Source organism: Merops nubicus, unplaced genomic scaffold, assembly GCF_000691845.1.
Source record: "Merops nubicus isolate BGI_N331 unplaced genomic scaffold, ASM69184v1 scaffold15889, whole genome shotgun sequence".
In the NCBI taxonomy this organism is placed as follows: domain Eukaryota; kingdom Metazoa; phylum Chordata; class Aves; order Coraciiformes; family Meropidae; genus Merops; species Merops nubicus.
In genome coordinates this window covers 91,189-108,990 of record NW_008630336.1, presented here as the reverse complement: position 1 = coordinate 108,990, position 17,802 = coordinate 91,189, and the positions used below count along the sequence as shown (strand labels likewise).

The following is a 17,802-nucleotide window of genomic DNA, read 5'->3' as shown; positions in this document are numbered from 1 at the left end:
AGGCTGCCCGCCCGCAGGGGTGTCCTCCCAGCCGCGTAAACCGAACCCCGACCGCTCCCAGCGTAGGTACAGCTTGGGGTCCACGCTACCCACGTTAGCATTAGTATTTTCCCCCTTTTCCAGCCTGTATTTTACTTCAGCCGAGTGTTGAATGATGTAGGATTCACTTAGGGTCAAGAGGAACCATTGCTGAGGTAAGCTGGAAACCAAAGCCAGGCTTGAAACTGGTGGCTGTTGGCCCGCGAAGTGGACCCGCTGGAAGGGTCCCGGAGAGCCTGCAGCCCCCACCCCCCACGGAGAACCTTCTGGCGGGGAGAAAAAGTGCTGTGAACTGCTGAAGACATTTTTTCCTTCTAGCAGTGGATCGGTCCCAGAGCTCCTCTTCTCGCAGGCTTCCTGCAGGGGCACCTTGTTTCTGGCATGCAGGGTGTATGATCAGTAAGAGCAGATGTTTTTCTAGTAAGTTATATTTTTTACTTAATTTTTTAATTCCAAAAGGAGGCTGTCCCTTACACATCTCAAGACGTGACCTGAAAGTAATTATAAATGTAGTAGAAAACCAGTACTTCATACTCTTGCACTCTGAACGTTTTGGTGTTCTAATAATCTAATGTACTTTTCTACTGACGGCTAATTTAAAGTTACTTTGGTATTTCAAAGAAATACTAAATTCACCATTATCCACTCACAATTCTTTTTAACAGTCGGACACAAAATGAAGGTCATCCAAAATGGTTCGTTCTGGGCGTTGGACAAGTCATAAAAGGGTTAGATATTGCTATGATGAGTATGTGTCCTGGAGAAAAACGGAAAGTCACCATCCCTCCATCACTAGCATATGGACAGCAAGGATACGGTAAAAAGAAGATTTCATGCTAAGCCTTGTCTTTCCTCTGCTTCACCCTTTCAAACATACAGTGGTGTAAAGGACTGTGAGAATTTGTACTCACGTTATTTTTGGGGGCACTGAAGGTGCTGCAGCTGTGCAGCCCAATCCTGCTCATTCCTGTACTGTTTCAGCAGTTCTCATCACAGAACCGCAGACAGGCTTTGGTGGTTTGCACTAGAATTCAGTACATGGCACCCGGAGGGTTTTCCCAAATATTGACATAATGCAAAAAATTGACAGCAAAAGGAAGATCTTCATGATCCATATCAGCATTTTTTTCTTAATCTGTTTATTTATGTTTAGTTTCTGCTGTTTGACTCCCACCTGCTTAGCCTTTTAAAGACACTGTATCTTATGTGCAAAACAGACTGTAATCTGGTGTATGCCACAGAATTAATCTAAGTAGAAATAATTTGTTTAAAACACTGCTTACATTCTAAATAGTTAATGGACAGTATCATCACAGAATGGCCAGGGTTGGAAGGCACCTCTGGAGGTTATCTAGTCCAACATCCCTGCTGAAGCAGGTTGCACAGGAATGTGTCCAGGCAGGTTTTAAATACCTCCAGAGAAGGAGACTCCACAGCCTCTCTGGGCAGCCTGCTCCAGTGCTCTGTCACCCTCAAAGTAAAGAGAAAAGTAAAAGTTTTTCACATTACACAATAACTTTAACAGTACAATGCGTTAAACCTGATTTTAATTTATAATGCTTAAATGTGCAGTCTACTTTAAAAACGAAAAAAAAAAATCCAGTCAGAATTTTATGCACTCTTTCAGCACTCTTCATTGTTGATAATTTAAATTCAGCTTTGACTTGGGTACAGTATTTTCTGTGAAAAGGTAGCTCCTGCTCTATAATAATTGTTTGATAGTGATATTATGTCAGAATTCCATGCACCAGTTTTGTCTTTCATGCAATTGCATTGTAGACAGTGAGTTTTACTAGGAGGAAGTTTTTGCCCTTGAGCAAGCCTTAATAAGTAAGTCTCATAACAACCAGGAGAATCACCGGCACAAATAAAAGTATGTTCTTTAATACTACCATTAACTGTTTGTTCTAGGTAGCACTTCAAGAAAGTATTTTCCTGCAGCATACCTGTCCTCTGTCTCAGCATATTTCTGCATGCTGGAGAAGATGCCTGCATAACCTTGAACTAGAAAAGATGCATGTGGCTTTCTAAATCTTTGCATACCTTTCCTTTGTTGGTATGTATATTTGTGAGCTACAGGCTCTGAATTCTAGTATCTTTCTTTTGTAAATAGTATATAAGCCATGATTTATATTCATGTATATTTAAAATTTCAACATTTTTAAATCTTATAAGATTAAAGTCTTTTGTAGAAAAACTGTCATTTTTACTGTGGATATTCTAGGTGACCAGTGTAATAGTACTTTGTTTATAAACAAGTGGATTCTTTTAGTTTTTCTTCAGTTTATGAAGGATGGCTGCAAGCTCAAAATTCTGTCCAAATTTTCAGGTTACAAAGTCACACTCACTGACCTTGTCTATGAATAGAAGCAACTTGCATGTTTACATTTTAATTTTACACTGCATGATTTCCTGATGCTTTTCTGGCTTTACTTCTAGACCTCATTAGTTTGTTACTGCCTCTCTTCAGTTCCTTATTTTTTTGCCAGATGCTTGATACAATGACCTGTGTTTAGGGGCAATGGTGTTTTTATATCAGATATCAGCAAATGCTCTGATGAAGAAGTAATGAAGTCTAATGTGGTTGGTTGTGTTTGTTTGGGTTTTTTTTATTATTCAGGGACCAGATAAAATATTCGAGTAGCTTTTGGGTTGTTCATTGGGGCTTTTTATGTGAATCAGATGACTTAGATTCTATTGCTTCTTTCTAATGAGATGCATGTTTTAACCACTATTTTACAAGAAGGCCTTTAACCATAGGTGTCTTTCCCAGAAAGTTGGTAAAGGCTGATGCTACTTTCTTGTTTCTTCAGATGGAAAATATATATGAGCATTGGTCTGTTACTGTAATTTTTTCAATCAAATTGCAGATATTTAATAAAGGTATACAACTTATAATCAATCTTTCAATAAGCCCCATCCTGTGATAGTATGTGAATCTTGTGCTGACCACTTGTCTGATACAGAATGATGCTATCATTAAGAGGCAGATCAGCCACCAAATTCCTCCCTCCACTCCCACATCACACACCAGAGATCCAAAGTGGGGGAGGAACAAGTCAATGCACTCACCCACCACAGTGGACATGAAGAAGGGAGCAAGCCAAACAATGAGCCTGGCAATGGTAACAGCCAGGCCATGAGCCGAGTTACATAGCAGGGGCTCAGAGACAACTTCATGTTCTGGGCCTGCCATCCTGGGAATTCCACTTGCCCGACTTGTCCCCTTGAAGAGTCAGGGAGCCCTTCTGGTAGCCAGAATCCACACACAACACACCCACTATGCCAACAGACCTCCCAGCCCCACTGCAAGCAGAGTCAGCTCTTATGTAGGTGGTTTCTTGCCCTGCCTCCAAGTTAATGTGGAAGATGGGGGCTTCTGATGGTGATCTCCTAATCAGCTCCCACCCAAAGCTGGTCAGGCCCTGGGTGAAAACCAATCAGGAGGATCTTTCTTGCCTGGTTGTGGACATCATCCATATGCCAGCCCTCATTCAGGTGAAGGTGTGAGAACTTTAGAAGTAGTTGTTTTTCATCATAACACAAGCCCTACTGTTAATTTTTTTAAGTACCTGAATTATTATATAAGCAATATAGGTTTGTTTTGGGAAGTATATTGTGTGCAAATCTCTCTCAAAATCATTTATCTAACACAATCTGAACAAGCATGCTGTCTAGCTGTATAATATTTAATTCAGAGTTTAATCTGAATATTTATAGAGCCTTCTGTAATAAAAATATAAGATTATGTGAATTTATCATATGTGTGATCTATGCCCATAATATTTGTCTTCTTAAATGCTTTTTTTTTTTTATTCATAGCACAGGGCAATATTCCACCCAATGCAACACTGATCTTTGAGATTGAACTTTATGCAGTAAATAAGGGACCTCGCAGTGTTGAAGCATTTAATCAAATAGACAAGGACAGTGACAAGAAACTTTCTCAACTTGAGGTAATATGATGTAACTAATTTGGAATAAATAATTTATAAAACTATAGGTATAGTTGCATCACGGTTATCTTTGCACGAGTTGCCACTGCTGCAGTTCATCTTGTAAAGCTTCCATATGCTTACACAAACCACACTGTTGAAATTTGCTCTGATTAATCACTTAGTGTGTCTCATACTTGCTGGGAAACAACTTTAGACTCGTCCGTACTGGAGTCACAATAACTTACATTAATCTACCCCAAGTGTCCTTGAAGACAGTTGTTGACTACTGGCATAAAAGCCACAATGGTTGGACTTTTTTTTTTTTCTTTTCTTCCAGATAAGCCAGTATTTGAAAGAAGAATTTGCAAGAGATGGCAAAAAACGTCATCCCTCAGTCCATGATGAAATCTTAGCTGATATATTTAAGAAGAATGACCATGATGGAGATGGTTTCATATCAGCAAAGGAATACAATGTCTACCAGCATGATGAACTCTAAATAATTAAAAAATCTTTTTCTGTTTTCCAGATACTGAATTTTAGATAATAATACTTTGTCACAGAATTTTTTGTATTATAATGGTATCTTTTTGTATGTCTTAAGGCGACTGTAAAAATCTTATTTTTTAACATTCAATTAATAAAATGTGTTAGATATTTCAAAAGAAAGAAATAGAATTGGAAAACACCATGATCTATTAGTAGCGGTTCCTGTGTCATGCCATAACCTAAAGTATTGCTCAGTAGTCTTTCTCATTGTGTAAAATACTTATTAAAATAATTGTCCTATCAAGAATACAAGAACGGTTCCAGTACCTGCTGACATAGCTTGAACATAACTGATGAGTACTTCTGAATCCCCTGTAAAATAAAAGGGGAAAACACAATCCCAGGAAGGTAACTGTTAAACCTTTGCAGGCTCCTAGGATAGCTTCTCTAGAAATTGCTGTTTGGAGCAAATTTAACTATAAAAGGCCTTAAAATAAGTGATTCCTAGAGAATCCCTCACTTTGGAAAAATGCAAAGATGTAGCAATAGTCAACAGAAAGTAATTCAGGTTAGTTAACTGTCCTCCTTACGCCGTTGTCATCGTACTTGGGTAACAATTTTCTCATGTGAATGGCTGTATTCATTTCAACATGTAATAATCCAATGTGCTCAGTGAAGGTGGCAGCACAAGTCAAAAAGCTTCTATACTTGGGTTATCCTTAAAATCATGCTAAAAAGTAGAAAGCCTTTTTTAAATTGTTTTCCTAGTTTAAAATAGCATGGGGAGAGCTTTAACAGGGTACTAACCAACAGCACTCCCGAGCTCAGTATTGGACCCAATTTTGTAGTGCCCTCTGGTGGCTATATTCTTAACCACACAGACTTAATTTTCCGTGGCTGAGATCTACCAGCTGAAGACCTCCAACCCCAACGCCTTGTTTATTTGCATAAGCTTCCAAAACTTTTTTTGCTAAGCTATTTTTTTCTGAACATGTAAAAGGAAGTCAAGAACAGCTGTGACCTAAAACCCAGATGCAGAAGGTGGACTGGCTGGTACTTTTTAGTAATATACACAAACTGCTGATGTGTGGTAATAGCATCCTAATATGAAACGCCTATCCCTAGTTTTAGGTGTTCCCTTTTGTAAATGAAACATTAGACTGAGCTAAATTTTACCATGTTTTTTAATCCGATACTTCAATTAAACATTTATGAGAACACTAAATAATTAAAAAATATTCTCATTTTACCATCACATGCCAGTGTGGCAAAAGGCAACATTTTGGGGTTTAACAAGTTTATGTAAACAACTTAAAGTCAGTTCTAACATATATTTTGACATTATGAAAATACAGATTTAAAGTACATTTCTCATTATCATGATAACGCACAGAGAAGGTTCTAGGAAGAAGAAAAGCAGTATCAGAATGCACGAGCACATTTTCAAGTAAAAGGTCATTGTGAAGCAAATAATTCGAAGATAATAGTGTAATAAAGTGTTTTGCACTTAGACTATTTTGCATTTCAACAATTTGAGTCGTATTTGCTAATTCTGAAAAGTTTGTGGCACAGTTACGCTTGTCTCTGCGACAACAGGCACTTACCTACCTCGGTTACTTCACTCGCTTGTGCCAGAGGTCAAAACAGGGCACAGCATGCAGTCGTACGTACTTCTGCCCATTAAAAGAGCACTCTAGGCATCCGTAGACTGTCTCCCTTTTAGAACTTCCCATTCCACAAAGGACACAGGGACCTTTGGGGATGTGGTTATTAAGTAAATTAATTCGGATGTGAGACCCTTCTCTGAGATAGCTTGTAGAGAGTTCAGTCATGCTTGCAGTTTTTTCATAATAATCTGTAAAAAGGTCCTCTAAGTAAGCATCAGAGTTAGCAATGGTATCTGCTACTCTTTTATCTGGAAAAGAACGCACAAAAAAAAAAAAGCAACCATGTGTCATTACATTATGAACTGTACAAAACAGTTTACATAAACTGTTTACAAAAATCTGTCAGTCTAATTATGGAAATAACCACTGATTCATGAAACCATTGAAACATGCCGTGTCGTGGATTACTTCCCATAAAATGCCCCACGTGTTGAAACTTTAATTTCGCATGAGGCAAGCTTTTGAAAAATGAGTGCTAAATCAAATCACAGCTGTGTACATTCCTGTTTAACCATTTTATTTTTGCATTTTTGTGCAAAATCTTCACATTTTCTAAAATTTGTAAATTCAATTTTTTTTTCCCCCTGGTATTTACATCTAAATCAACAATACTTAACAGGTGTACAAAATTTGGGGGACTTCATGTTAACTCCTAGCAGATATGCTGAGCATCCAAACACCTTGGGAGAAAACACTTTGGGAACTACCTACCTTTTTCCTCTCTCTTCAGGGACTGATTATTTTAGACTGGATGACAAGCATTTAGGCAGCTACAGTATTGAGAAACATCATACCTACTGAAGATTTATTCCCCTACTGTGGACTAGAGCAGTGCTTAAGGCTTGGTCCGTAAAAGCCATTTGGTCAAGAACAGGATACAATGGAGCAAGGACTCCTATACAAAGCAGCCTTTTGAAGAACGTGTTTACCACTCAACATTTAGATTCACACTCAGATTTGCAGATTTCCAAAATACTTAGACCAAAGAGTGGTAAAAGTTTAGAATCCTGTTCCGAAGAAAATATAGCTACACACAGTGACACTGAGTTTTGCTGGATGTCATGTTCTTATCAGAATAAGAAAAGAGAACTGGGATTGTGTCTTGCCTATGTCCCTGCCATGTGAATACACAGCCTAAAGAGTATATTCAAATATTTAGATTAAAATTGTTTAATATTTAAACTTAAAGAGTTTGACCTGAAATATTATTTCTATGTTATCACTTGTATTGCATAACATAGCTGTAAATGGCAAGTATGTGAAACAGGCTTAATATTTACTGCAGTAAGTTGTATAATTACTCCATAACAATTTATCATCAGCCATAAATTTTTATTTTGAGATCTTCAGGGTTTTGATGAACAGCAATACCATAAATTTGTATTTGTGAAAAAGATTCTCAAATATAAAATTTAATAACTTTACAATCATTTCAATGCACAAGAAATTAAAAGAGGTACATTTTCCATCAACAGTTTCGTCTTTAAAGATTCATCTTGCACACAAACAAAACTACACTCTTTATGCATTAACTAAAACATTTGGATATAAGTATCAAAAATCATACTTCGATGAAACAGATTACTCTTTAACCTCCTTAATTTGGTCAGTGAAGATGATCCAGATTTCTCTCTTTCAAATCCTCCTTTTGAAATTGGAGTCACACAGAGTTCTGTAAAAATCAAAAATACCTTTTTAGAAGAATGAAATATAAAAGCGATAATTGCACAACAGGGTTCAATCTATAAAGTTAACAGTGATTAAATTCAGCTTTGGTCATGTTTTTAATGTCTAGTACCACTTCTTAGTACAAGTCTGCACACAGTAATAACCCATAGAATAAAAGGACCCAGATTCAATAGTCATTTTTAAATGTCAGTGGCTTTCAACATACATCATCAGTTTGGTTTGGGTTTTACACAATTTGTGGTCATGTTAAGGGACTAAAATAGTCAAAATCATATAAATGGAAGTCCCACTTCTGAAGGAGAAACAAGGAAGACTGTCAGTTTTGTAGTCATCTCGTCCAACATCAAATCAACCACTAAAACTTTTCTTTTTTTAATAAAAGTATCACCTGAGTTTCTACCCATAACCTGAAAGGAAACCTTCACAGTGAAATATAAGGTGAATTGATTAAAAGGAACTGAAAAAAAAAACATGTTAAACTTTCTCAATTGCGAATTCTCTTTAATTATTCAATTACAAATACCAGCTTCATTGATTATTTTACTGATAATGACTTTAGAAAAAACATTGTGCGTGTACATACCATTACATAAAGGTAAAATAAAATTAAACACTTCCAAAACTGAATTTGGTGTTGATCCTTATGGAAGTGAATATACAGAACTACCAGACAGTATTGTCTCTTTTACTTTTAATCTAGCAATTACGCCTGGTTGCGAGTATGTTTAAGTACATTTAAGTTTTTACAGATGGATAAAGGTATCTCACAGTTCAGTAAAAAGTGCTTTACAGTGCAGAGTTCCTGTCATGGAAGATTTATACTGCGTATGCCAAAGGATACTGAGCTATTTGCAGCTTCTAAAAGATAGTGGAGTACAGATGTGCATAGATTACTTCCCTAACCACAACTTTTATCTTGCTATTTACAGAAAGTTACAGGGTTACAGAGATTCCTGTGAGAACACGTGGATCTGGTGGTTAAAACTCCATGAGGACTTTTGCACTTGATGCTATCAAGTGCTAGATCAAATCCCAAAACTGACTTTCTGGTTTATTACAAACACTATTCATAACTTTTATAATGTTATAGTCTACACTTTAATTACTGTGAATAATGTGAATATATAAGCACCATCCTTTCCTCAAATGGAGAAAAACAGGAGCTATGCAATTATTTAATTACTTTTCAGGAATTGAAAAAGATATTTCATATAACTTTTATATATATTTTTTATATGTTCATGTATACACTATATATGTATATATGAATATATGTGTTATTTATGTTATATATTATATTACATATATTATAGATAAATTTTATTTCTGTATATCTGATATATTTTTATATGTCTATTCATATATAAAGATATTTCTTCCTAAATAGCCTTGGATATAATGATGTATCAGATTGGTGTTAAACCCCTGTGTTAGCACAGTTTAGAGATTCTGCACACTTTCTTCTTTACTTGGGTCTTTTTGCTTGCCTATTTTATGCAAAACTGATCAGATGATCTCATAAGCCTATTCATTACAGGTTAGAGATAGAAGGAAGTGATTTTTTTTGTTTGCAACTGGGACTTAAAAAAAGATCACAAAATCACACAACTTCTAAAAATGTTTCAATGATAAGCTATTTTCTACTACCTGCCTTGTTTATCTTTTCAAGAATTGCTTCCCTTAGAAAGTCAGGCTACTTTAATGCATAAAATTAAGATACACCATTGTATTCAATCAGGGCTTGTGTATATCAAGAGCAAGAAAACTTTTTAAAACTCAGGCCATTATAAATAATAGTAGCAATGACAATAATGCATATGACTTACCAAAATTACCATCCAAATGAATATAAAGTTCAAATACGCTAAAAGCAATAGTTGTATGTGCAGGAAAAACAATGGCTTTGTCCCGCCCTTTATAGTTCTGATCTTCAATAATGTGAAACTGTAATGTAGAAAGGCATCAAAAGAAAAAGAGTTACAAATTGAAAGTGAAAAAAAAAAAAAGTGTATATATTGAGAATTATAATGCTAGGAGGAAGCTTTGAAACTGAAGGTCAAATTTCACAGCTAAATAATTTTATATTAACAACTTTGCATTTTAATAAAGTTTGACACAGAGATAGTAAATTAACTTGCCTCACTCATGGAAAATAATGTGAATGATTTATAAATACTCGTAATGGGCAAACCTCAGAAGATTCGTAGGTTCAATTATTCAAACACACTGAAGGGAGAAAGGGAGAGGGAGGAAGAAGATAAGACATGGAGTAAAATGCTGACCCTTGAAATAATAACAGCCTGAAGTTCCAATGTGTTAGAGAAGATCAATATATTAATGAAAGGTAAGCTATACGTATACCGGACATTCAAACTAAGAAGCAGTAAATCTCACATTTTTTCCGAGGCTCCAGCCAGAGCAATGGCTCGTTGTCTGGCCATCCTTTCATGCCTTTTCCACCCCACAGTCACACAAGCAATACTAACAATATTGATTTACTTCATATTTTTTTCTGAGCTTACGTCAGTAAAAATGTAATCATACCCAACCATAACATTTATAAAAAGGAGCTTTTTATGTTTGTCCACATACGTTACAGAACATCGTCAAACGTATTTACCCTCATTGTCTCTCCACGCATTCCAGTATGGACAGTTAAGGAACACTGCCTTGTAGTTCTAATACTTTCCATGACCACGCACAAAATTTCCATCCTACTTTTTCTTGATTGATGGACTAGACAATGATCAAAGTTTATTTTTCTAAAATCAAGATGGAGGCAGGAAGGAAATTCAGAGATTATTAGCAATTTACAAAGCATCTAATAGAATTAGTAACTTCAAATCTGTAAATAAGTCACCATAACTTCTGTCTCATAGCAGTAAACCAACTGACTAAGGAGGTCTCTGCGAATTTAATATCAATTTTCAGTGTTTGGAAGAAGAATCACTAAAAAAATTCTAAGTAAGCCAGTAATGTACAAGTGTTAGAGAGGATATGTGGGACATCCTGGAAAATTCCAAGTCTGTCCATTTGACACTGTTCTTAGTGACAGTAAGGAACTGTCAATACACCATAATTAATAACTTTTTTAAGTGATAAAATGATTTTGTTTTAAATAAAAGCAACAGCTGTACGCTCTACCTTTGGGCTTTTATACAGCTTACAATGATGAAATGTTTTGGTTTGAAGCTGAAATGATGCCTACAGAAGATGGCACAAGATGGATTAAAAACTGGTTAACAGATACCTGTCAACTGTAACTGAAAAAAATACATCAGTTTTAAACATGGAATGATCATGAAACAAGTGTTTGTAGGATAATTTCTACAGACATTGGCTCAGCCTATAACACTAAATATATTTATCAGGAGACTAGGACATCTTCCCTACCTCACCCCCAATTACTAATGGTAATGTTTGGAGGTAACAAACTGGGAAGGTAGGTACAGAAAAAGAGAGGTTATGGACACAAAATGACATGCACTGTTTGCTAAACAATTACAAAGAAACAACATACGTTTGAAAATACCAAATGTCATATCATGCATAGTAAATAATTTACTGGGATGCAACTTGAGGATTCACGGGGATGCCATAGTGGCCAAGGGATAATGTTTGAAATATAAACTAGATAATTACACCAAGAATTAGTGACATCATATTTCTATGGGTTTGACATCTGTGCCAGCACTACAGCAACACCAAGTTCAGTTTCAGTATCTACAGCTCAATAACAATGTTGGAAAAATGGAGACTGCATTTAGAGAAGAGACACAGAAGGTTATGAAAAATTCAAAGAGATAAACCTACTCTGCTTTTCAAAGAAAAGGGTGTGAAATAACCTCAAAAAATCTTAAAGTATCTACAATGGCAATAATACATGGTGCTCTAGTTCATCAGACAAAGGCAAAGAAATCCTGTTTCTGAAACCTGAAGTTGGCTAATGTGATTTTAAGTAAATTTCAAATTTTCAACATCATGGAATAACACAGATAGGACCCTGGATGGACTATTCATCTCTGGATTCTTTTTTCCTGAAAGGAAAAAAAAAAATAATTCAATAATAATTCAAACAAGAATTAATTCAGAAAAACTCCACTGTCTGTTTTATGCAGAAGGTGAAGTGTCTAATCCCAGTGATCTAACCTGAGGCTCTTGGAAAAGATCAGATGATGACTGCTCTTCATTGGCCAAAAAGAATCAAAACCTAACCATTTTTAGAGGTTCAGTCTCACTGTATGAAATATAATTATGGAACCAGAAAACAAAATATATAATATCACCTTGCAGTAAGTTCTTTAAGTAATGTTGGTACTTCAACCTCATGTTTGGTCACTATGCCAAACGAAGCTTTAAAGGCAATAGAATCTGATCCAGCAACATCCAAACCAACATCATTCATTATCTGATTTCCTCTTCTACCATTAAGTGAAACATCTGATTTGTCTTCATAGTTCAGCAACTGGTAAGATGAGACACCTGAGCAGAAGAAGATAACCACTGTGTCACGAAAAGTCTGAACACATTATTTATCTGTACCAGCACATTCTAATTATTTTAATTTTTAATAGAATAAATACAAAAAAAGAGAATAAATGACACTGTTCCTACTGTGCTTAACCATTTTTATGTGAAATTCAGACCTACCTTGAGCGCTTATTTATTGGTTGTTACTACAGATGACTAATGGAAAGAGAGTGTATAGGGGGCTGAAGGATTTCTGTGCCTCTCTGGCAGAGCTGTGCCCATGGTTGTGCCTGTGCTATGTCCTGGGCATGAAATTGTGATAAGGGCTATTTCTGCATTTCTGTGCTTAACATTATTCTCCTAAGGTACTTTTACCTCTAAGTACGCTGTTGATACTTGTATAAATTAGACATGAAATCTACTCTTGGTTTAATGATGGAGTAAGAGTTTTTAATTATAGCAGTTGTTGTGCACTTAATGGTGTAATCAATGCTTTTGTTAAAACAGACCGTTTTAAAAAAAAAAAAAAGAGAGTAAAGCAATGAAACTGTCTGAGAAAACAGTGTGTAGGTATGAATTACAGAGACTTTTCAAAGGAAGGTATGGGAAAATGTAGGCACTATAGTTCACTTTTGCACCTTTTAATTCTCAGAGAATCCCCTCAAAACTTTCTGATTCTGCATAGCAAAGGTAATTTAAACACAGTTAAGCTTTTCAGACTAAAAAAGATTACAAATGTAGGAAAAAAGAATTGTGGCAATCCAATTCCTTTAGTCAGATAGCTGTTGTCAAATGCTTCTGCCTTTGCAGAGCCCAGTTCAATGCCAGGAATTGCTAGCAGACACAGAACTGAGACCATTCTTACATAATTTTAAACAAGTATACATATGACAGGGAACATTAAAAACAATTTTTAAGTAGCAATTAATCAACATACATTAATATATCCATTAGGAATCTGTTGCAATTTGTGAAAAAAATCTGACGCTTAACTGAATCTGTTTTGTATCAGTTCAGAAAATATCAAGGCTTTTTATTATAATTGACTGGGTTTTTTACACTTTTCCAGAAAGTCCTTTTTTCTCTCTTTTTCTTTTATTTTTTTTTTTTTTTTTTACTGGTTTGATTTGTAGTTTTTTTCTTAGATAACTATTACATGACCAAACAAGAAAAATTTTACTGCACATGTACTAGAGAACCATCATACTACCTGCATAGTTTAAACTACATCTACTGTCAGTATTTACTAGAAAACATGCATTTTTCAACTTTGAAGAAAGATGGAAATCTTACCTGCAGAAATTTCTTTCTCCCCTTGAAGAATGTCTTTTAATGTGAAAGGTGTTGAGGCAAATTTAGATTTTTTTGAAAGCAAACACTTTCTTTTCTTAATCACAAGGCTCAGAGGTTGATATTTATCAGCTTCACTGAGACTGGGCACTGGAACTAGTCTTCCTCCATCACCAACCTGTTTAACGAAGTTTTTGGTTGCAGCAGCAAACATATTATGACATTAGGTATTATAACAATAAAAAGCTCTGTATCAGGTGTAACTTCTAGGTGTCAAGCCCATGTTAATTTTTTTTTACAATGTTCTACTAAACAAATCAACATTTAAAAGAAAAAATTGTCAAACTTCTTTTAGATTGAGTTATATTTTGCTTGGAAAGAATCAACAGCACCTTAGCTGTCCAGCTTCTACAGTGTATTGCTCAAGACTTCTCTCAAAGACCTTCAGTTAAGCTCTCTAGTTCTGTATGATGAATAATGAATTACCATGTAAACTGATAGGGAAATTGTTGCCTTTCCCTTGGCAGTTTAATGACATTGTTTGAAGACAAAATTTACAGTCTTAGAAACAGAAAACAGTAGCTTCTGCAACTCTTAGCTTCCCACTAGGAGTTATTGATATATTACTGTTTATTTGGTCCTTGCTGCAGCTGAATTCTAGGGTTTTACCAACAAAACAGCTCAGAGGCACTCCGGGAGACTGCCTGAATTAGACATTTGTGAAAGCTGGTAGGTCTGATTAGAGGGTATTACCTTTCAACAGTGGTTTTATGACGTACCTGTAAAAGCTCAGTTGGGGAATAAGGAGTGTAGAGGTCTTCAGAAACACCGAGGCCAAAGTATAAAGTTAGGGATGGCTATGGCAGGGGGGAAACAGAAGTGGGTTTCCATTATATGTTATTCTTCTTGAGTGGACTCATCTGTCTGTGATCCAGGGGCTAGTTTTGTGACAGGCTGGCTGCATGTATTCGGCTCAGACTACCGAGAAATTTGCTAAAATTTGAGAGAATTATGAAAAATAATAAAATTGCAGGCAGAAGTGAGACTATTGATATAGGATTAAGGAGCAACTCAAGGATCCAGGAGGGAAAGCACCACTGTAAAAAGATACAAAACTGTAAACAGGAAAAAAGAGTCAGTAGATAGCACAGTGGAGGATCTGTGAGTGAGGCAGCAGGAGCTGACCCATCCTCATGTAAAAGGTGACTTGATTTTCTTGCGAGAGCAAGTTGTATACTGCCAAAACTTCCGGCACATCTTCCAGAGACTCTTTTTGCAGTTCAAGTACGTAAAACGTCGGACACAGCCTTGTAAAGCTACACTTTAATATGAATACTATCCCTGGTTGCCAGGTAAAAATTTCTATTTGGTTGGCTTTTTTTCTGCAGTAGAGTTCTCATGTGAAAGTATTTTAAAGACTGGGCCTTTTTTTTAATAATATGAACACTTATTTAACACGTTTCAGTGTAGTTTTTTTCACTGCTTCCATAACTATTTTTAAATGTTCAGAGTATCAGGGAGTCCAGTAAAAAGGCAAAAAGAGGAGTATATTACCTCAGCTATCTCAGATGAAAGAAAAGACTGCCAGAGTTTTCTGCTTATTCTAAGGGGTGCTGAAAAATCAGTGCTGGTTATATATAGACTTTGCACTGAAATCATGTGAAATGATGCAATTCAGTCTGACTGTAATTCATATTACATTGCACTAACAAAAAAAAAAACCCTGTACATATTTTCTCAATCAAAACACATTCACAGAATGTCATAGTTACAGGGGCTGGGACCAGTTTATCATTTTCTGTGTATAAACAAAAACTGTATATTCTATACCCTCTGTGTCATTGCTCATGGGCTGTTTACAAATCATTGGTAGCAGCTCCCCAGGACAGACCTCACACCCCAGGCTACAACAGAGAAGGAAAGAGATCCGGGAAGGTGTTAACACCTTCCCACCCAGCAGGAGGAGTCCTCTCTGCTAATGGACCATCATGGACCCAGCTGCACTGACAGTGGCCCAGCTCACCAAGGAATCCAAAAATATCCTACCATCCACAGAGTTAAACGACCCATTGTGAGACTCCCAGCCCTTGGGGGGAGGTACTGGGCATTCCCACTGAACCTGGGGACAGATAAGCTTCAGGTTTTGGGACTTGGGGAACCTTTCATCGTATCCTCAGGCGGGACGGTGCCTGCCACTCTCAGCCATCATTCCCTCAGCAGAACTGTGACCATCATCCCGACTGACAGGTTTCCTTCCCTTCTGCTTTGCACAGGAGCTAACGGGCACCGTGCTGTTCCTGCCCCAGGGTGCTGGGTTGTGCTTTGTCCCTTGACAGTATTTTCACCCTGTGTCATTGTATATATTGTAATCCTTTTAGCAAATTGTAGCTCTGACTTGTGGTCTCTCTAAATTCCTTTCTCCCACCAGTTTACTTTTAAACCAGTGCACAGAACTTAAGACGTTCTAAAGGGAAGGACAATCTAAGGAGATTCTTAAATAAAAATTGCCCATTCAGTCTTTGTTTAGATTTATCCTATATATGTCTTACAACTCTTTGACAAGATGCTATTTTTTCTACAGGTTATTAAACTCAGCTGGCCCCATTTATTCAACACGTATTTGCATTTCTCTTGTTTAGTATGTGATCATAGACCATAAACAACCTGACCCTAGCACTAATTTTGATAACAAATAGTTTCATTTTTTACATTTAGGTGGTACTCCTGTTACTCTAACATTCTATAATCCACCATAAATGCTGCAGTAGCTGTTTCTATTGTCCTCATGGCACAGGTCAGAAAATAGGAGTGCAATTAAATTTACATTGCAATGTTCTGAAAACATTCATTAATTGCTTTGGCAGGGGGGTTGGACTAGGTAACCTCCAGAGGCCCCTTCCACTCCCTACCAATCCGTGATTCTGTAATTTTGAGCACTTAAGTGAAAGAACCTAAGAGATTTCCCCCACCCCTGCAGTACTAGGCACTTCTGTACTTGGTACCTGAGTGCATTTATGAGCTTTCAGCGTACCTTCACCCCTGGCACTCTCTCAACTAGGGCAAACAATAAATGAAAAACATGCTGTGTCAATGTTATGCCTGAGTCAGCACATGAATAAAAAAAACTAGCCTTGCATCACCAAGTTGTGAAGATGAGAATCATTGCTCACATGCAAGTTCAAGGCTACCTGTGGGGATTGCCAAGGCTGTAACCTCCCATACCCCTTTGTGCAGAGCCACGTAAGGATAAGGCGTCCCATCTGCCTACACTGTTCAGGGTCTTTCAAAGAACAAAACAACTGTTCTAGCCCTATCTTAGTCTACCTTTACACATTGCTGAAATGATGTCAGATGTGAGCCCTCATCATGATCAAGGCACCTTTTAAAAAAATAAATTTAGAAATATGACCAAAAATATTCCCTTACAGCTTGCCTAGTTGCCTTTCCAAGATGATACTTATTCTGTGTGAGCCCTCCTGAAATATATACAAACTTGTTGGTGAAAAGTAAAAAATTATTCCTCCAGTTTCCCCATTTTCTTGACCATGAGAACACATTTTCTTTGTGTTACCCCTTCTCTCTAATAATATACCCTCTGGCCCTTGTGTGGGATAATAACAGAAGATTGACGAGGAGGACTGCAAACATACTCAAGTGACTTGAAGCTGGGGTGTCAAAAAACACATTTCTCAACATATCAAGGCTAATTGTTGCTTAGCTTTGTGTGCATCTGTATTTAGATAATATAGGTCTGTGAAGGACTCAGAGGGACCTTATTGAACATTCTTGACATTCCTGTCCTGCAGTGGGAAAGACCTCAGCACAGTGGAAAAACTACACCTGCAAGAATTATTGATATACAGACGAAAGCAGCGTGTTCAAAAGCCTTTTTGCTCTCTAACAAGGACCAAGCTCCACAGTGCCGGCATCCCCACCGTGTGCCTCCACCTGAGTGCTGCTGCAGAGAGTCCCCCAGTTCACAAGGAAACATGAATAAATCTACTCTTCATTCCAAACATAGCTGTATGGTTTTTTTCTGTGTGCTGCCTGTTTTGGCTCACACACCTCATAAATAAATAATCAATACCCTTATTGGCAGAAGCATCATTTGCTGATTCATCTGCAAAGCAGGTTTATCTGTAGTTGAAGGGTGGAATTCTGTACAAGAAAAAATATGTAGTGATGTAAAGATATCATGCTCTACTTTTATGTGGTTTTTA

At 36.8% G+C, this 17,802-nt stretch overlaps 2 protein-coding genes across 2 annotated transcripts; one reads left to right on the top strand and one right to left on the bottom strand.

Moving 5' to 3' along the window:
- Positions 1 to 687: 687 nt before the first annotated feature.
- On the top strand, positions 688 to 4,476 carry FKBP7 (FK506 binding protein 7; the record flags this gene model as incomplete). The annotated part of the gene is made up of 3 exons (XM_008947269.1): positions 688 to 856; positions 3,862 to 3,995; positions 4,315 to 4,476. Coding segments are annotated over 3 exons (465 nt in total), but the record flags the coding sequence as incomplete, so codon positions are not given.
- Positions 4,477 to 6,079: 1,603 nt separating this feature from the next.
- On the bottom strand, positions 6,080 to 13,796 carry DFNB59 (deafness, autosomal recessive 59). Its single transcript, XM_008947268.1, has 6 exons — positions 13,586 to 13,796; positions 12,109 to 12,304; positions 10,443 to 10,584; positions 9,649 to 9,766; positions 7,701 to 7,805; positions 6,080 to 6,381 (listed from the first exon to the last, which is right to left on the bottom strand). The coding sequence occupies exons 1-6, from the start codon at positions 13,794 to 13,796 to the stop codon at positions 6,080 to 6,082; spliced, it is 1,074 nt and encodes a 357-aa protein (XP_008945516.1).
- Between the last annotated feature and the right edge of the window lie 4,006 nt (positions 13,797 to 17,802).